This window comes from Quercus suber, unplaced genomic scaffold (genome assembly GCF_002906115.3).
Source record: "Quercus suber isolate HL8 unplaced genomic scaffold, Cork oak 2.0 scaffold_135, whole genome shotgun sequence".
Taxonomy (NCBI): Eukaryota; Viridiplantae; Streptophyta; class Magnoliopsida; order Fagales; family Fagaceae; genus Quercus; species Quercus suber.
The window spans coordinates 501,126-505,725 of record NW_027069597.1 but is presented as its reverse complement, the minus strand read 5'-3'; the positions used below and the strand labels follow the sequence as shown (position 1 = coordinate 505,725).

The 4,600-nt window shown below is 33.9% G+C and overlaps 1 protein-coding gene across 1 annotated transcript; it reads right to left on the bottom strand.

Moving 5' to 3' along the window:
* Positions 1-2,654: 2,654 nt before the first annotated feature.
* LOC112031150 (2-hydroxyisoflavanone dehydratase) lies at positions 2,655-4,127 on the bottom strand. Its single transcript, XM_024063836.2, has one exon. The coding sequence runs from the start codon at positions 3,996-3,998 to the stop codon at positions 3,027-3,029; it is 972 nt and encodes a 323-aa protein (XP_023919604.1). The 5' UTR covers positions 3,999-4,127; the 3' UTR covers positions 2,655-3,026.
* Positions 4,128-4,600: the final 473 nt, after the last annotated feature.

Sequence of the window (4,600 nt, the reverse complement as noted above, 5' to 3'; positions counted from 1 at the left end):
TTTTTTTTTTTTTTTAATTTTGAAAATTTAACCATTAGATTTTATGTTCCTTATGTTCTTAGTATATATATATATATATATTAAATTTTATTCAAATCGAATGTTATTTACTATTCAATCAAGAAATTTATTTTTAAAACACAATTTTAGCAAAAATTTGAAATTTTAACATTTGTTTGATGACAAATCAATTGATTTTTGATCTTCTCGAAATTTTGTAAACATAAAGGATATAATAAGTATGCAATTCAACAATTAGATTTGCAAGATTCATACTCAATATAAAAATATACGAAGAGTTTGAAGAGAAACTTCGTTCATCATATATGAAACAATTGTTGGAGAATTATTAGTTGGTTTCTAACAAAAAGATATTACGACTCTCTCAACTTCTGCTCTCTCTCTTTCAATCTCTCAATCACTCAACAACCCCCTTAGGAACTCTAGACTTTGGGATGAGACAAAAAAATTGATCCAAACCTTTGTATATGGTCCTTAAAAAAACAATTCATAAAAAATCTAACTTTAATTGTAGCTCATGCGTTACCGCATTACACCAAATCGCCTAGATTTTTTTGGTGTCAAATGTACATAAGGAATAAATTTACATTATACTAAACTCAACAAACGTATACAATTGTACATATTTGTTGAGTTTACAATGTAGGTTTTGCATTGCTAGTACGGTATAAACTAAGAATTTTCCTTTTAATCTCTCCCATTTAAGTCTTTGACATTCTCATCAAAGTGCATCTTACACTATAGTTCCCCCCAAACCACCTAGCATTACTAAATTGAACCACATGATATTACAGATTGGGTCAGACCCCAAAGGCAGCTTTGACATCGCTTCGGACAATCCACAATAAATAAAAAGTTATAATGGTCTTCAACTCAAATTTTATCACACAACTTGGGCTTACACAGGCAACTTTAAGAAATACAAAGTTACCTCAAGGAGCTTTACAAAACCCAACTTCACCAACTTGTTGAAAGAAATCCAACGCACCATTGAGACTCTTTGTTTTAATTCGTTTCAATGGCCATGAGAAGAGGAAGAAAAGCTCAAAACTAGGCCTTATCTCTCTCACTTGTGTGTTCTTTTTGTTTCTGTATGTATGGTCCTATATGTGTACGCTAGAAGCTCCCTTGGGAGAGCTTGGGCCAAAAAAACAAGAAAAAGAAAATAAGCCTTTTATGAGTCAAGACCAAACAAGACCCAACTTGAGTGTTTTTTATATTTGTATATATTGTCTTCTGTGTATGCTGGAAACTCCCTTAAGAGAGCTTGGGCCAAAAATTAGAAAATAAGCCTTTATGAGTCAAGACCAAAACAAGACCCAACTTGGACCATCCATTATACATTTATGCTATAATGTCATTCTAGGCAAGGTAACTCTCAAGCAAAAAATGAAGTTGACTGGTTTTCAGACCGGACTGTTGAACCATAAATAAAAGAAATTTAAGATTTTTAAGGTTAGATCGGAGTCAAACCATGATGATGTTATAATTAATTAAATAATTATTTAAATATATAATATTAGTATAAATAGAAAAATTAACTAAAATATCCAATTAAATATAGAAATCAATCTTTTTAAAATATATTTTTGCATATCATAACTTTGACCACAAATAAAAAATATCAAATCCTAAGCAAACTTAAATATAGTATTTATTTATTTATATGTTAATTAATTAAACTTGTGATTATTATTATTATTATTATATAAGAATTAGAAGGACATTTACATTAAATAAAATATTTTTGAAAATTATTTAATAATTTTAAATTAAATAATAATTATATACTTAATTTTATTTATTTCATTTTAAAAAATCTGTAAATATTAATTAAAAATAGAGTAATGCTATCACTACAGATTTTACACCATTTTTATCACATTTTAACTACTCCCGTGTGGCAAGTTAAAATATATATATATATATATTATAGTACATAGTACTCTTAAAAATACTTAAAATATTTATTACATACATCGCATCATATTGGGCTAAGCTTAAAAAAGATCTAAATCTAACTGCTGAAATTTAAAAAAAAAAAAAAAAAAAATTAGAACCATTCATCATTTCCGATGTAAGTCACGTGAGAAGCTTAGGAATTCAAAAAGAATATAAAAGAAAAGAAAGAAAGAGAAAGTAGAAACACAGCAGTATTCAACTAAAAAAGAGAGAAGAACAAAAGAAAGAGAGGAAGAAAAAGAAGAAAGAAGAAGCAGCAGCAAGGGACGTAGGCGTGACCACTGGCCAGCGACTGTGTTGGCAACCTGCTGTCTCAACTTGGCACAGTCCTGCTTCGTTGTCTTCTTCTTCTCTGGTTTTATTTTTATTTATTTATTTATTTTTACAAATTCTTTTGTTCAAGGTCTGAAAAAAAAGAAAAAAAAAAAAAAGATAGAGGAAGTCGAGGGAATTAAACCATACCATTGTTCGGGAATGTTACATAGCATCCTTGACGAGTAGTGGTTCCAAAGAATCTCACTATAAGTGAGAGAAGAGGATAAGCAAAAGTGTGCAAAACCAATGTAAGGTCTGATCAAGATTAGGATAGAATGAGACCGATTATAGGGGACCAACCTCCATGTAAGCGGAGTTTTATATATCCCCATGATACAAAATACCACCTCCGAAATAGAGAGAGCGGTTCGCCTTAGCTCTAAAATTATGCCAAAGAGCTCAACAAGTGTATACAAGAACTCTTGATAGAAAATAAAGATGTATATGCATATATGGAACATAAGTACATATATTGAATAAACCCCGAAAATCATGGTAACCAAATTAAGCATGAAAAAAAAAAAAAAAAAAAAAAAAAAACCAACTTCACCACAAGCCATCTTTGATTGAAGAAATTTGCCTTATTGATCTCAATCAAACAGCTTATGTTAAACTAAAACAACGGAAGGAAGCAAGTGGGACTTATCATGATGTAGCATCTACTACCATTATGATTATTATTGCTTGCTGTTATAGCATTCCTACTTATGTACCAGAGTGTTTTTTTTTTACTTGAAGATAAAAGAAGCCAAGCGTTTGGCCATAGCCTTAGCATTCTCAGTCTCAATATTGATGATATGGAAAACATGGTCTTCACCCTCCACTTCAAACAATTCTATTTCGCCATTCCACCCACTCTTCCTCACCATATCAACATACCAAACACCTCTATCCCTTAACAAATCCTTCCCAGCCACACACACAAGCAACCGATCACACCCAAGCCCAGCCAAGCTCGGTGCACCTAGCCCTTCTGGATTGATCATTGGATTGTCAACACCACCAGTTACTGAGGGATACACAAAGTTCCAAACTAAACTTGGCAAGCTCTTCTCGTGTACTTCCTTGGACTCTGAGCCAATTGGCTTAGAACTCCAAAAATAAGGGTGGACAAGATAAGCACCTAAAACTTTAACACCGCAAGGCAAGCTCTCAACCCCAGCTCTCATAGCTATATTATGTACTATATTGCCACCAGCACTATCACCCCCTATAAAAATTCTTTCAAAGTCACCGCTATTGGTTAACCATGGATCTTTATCGTTACCAGCTGATTGAGAGGCAACCCATTGAAGTGCAGCCCAGCAGTCTTCAAAAGCAGCTGGAAGAGGGTGCTCTGGTGCAAGTCTGTACTCAACCGAGACAACGACTACATTGATTTGGGAGACTAAGTTGCCAAGGTAGCAGTGGTAGAGGCTTGAGAAGGCGGATTCAACGCAAAAGCCACCGCCATGGAAGAAGACCAAGATGGGGAACTTTTGGTTTTGGTTGTGGGAAGTGAGTTTTGGAAGGTAAAGGCGAGCTAAGATGGAAGGGCTCTCTGAAATGGTTACGTCTTTGGATGAAACTCCAGTTTCTGGATCTTGATCAGGTGATGGTGGAACAATTGGTCTGTCTTCGAGGCGTTCCACTGAGCCATCCTTGTAGACCCGGATCAAAGGAAGAAGCTCTGTGGCTACTTCTTTGGTGGTGGAAGTCATTGCAGCCTTTGGTTGAGAAAGAGAGAAAATGGATGAATGGAAACTATTATTGCTTGCTTGCAAAGCTTTAATGGTTAAAAGTAGAGGGAAAGGAAGACATAGAAGACCTTTGTGACAAAACTTCAGAATTTGTTCTCATCTTCCTCCCGACAAAACAGGTAATAAAGAAAAGCAAGTGGGTCTGCATGACTTCATCAGATTGTCTAGTGTCAGTGGATGTGGTTAGCATATCATTATTAGATGACTTATTAAAATATTAGTACATCATTTCATGACGTTGAATCAATTTAAAAATTTGTTTGTAGAATAGAATTTGAGGTCTATGCACAGTAGTAATAAATTATTCAAGCATCTTCAACAGCATGTAAATACAAGGGCATGTTTCCTGCGGGTTCAAGTGATGCATGTATACAGGGAAGGTAATTGCTGTGCAGATGCGCTGGCAAGATGGGGGAGTAGCATGGACAGCTATTTTATTGTTTTCAATTCTCCACCAAGCCTTGATATTTTGTCTTTAGTTAACATGGATATAGATGGCATGTATATTAATAGACTCATTAGAACTGGACTCACATTTAGCGTTAGTTTCTGTATTTCTTTTT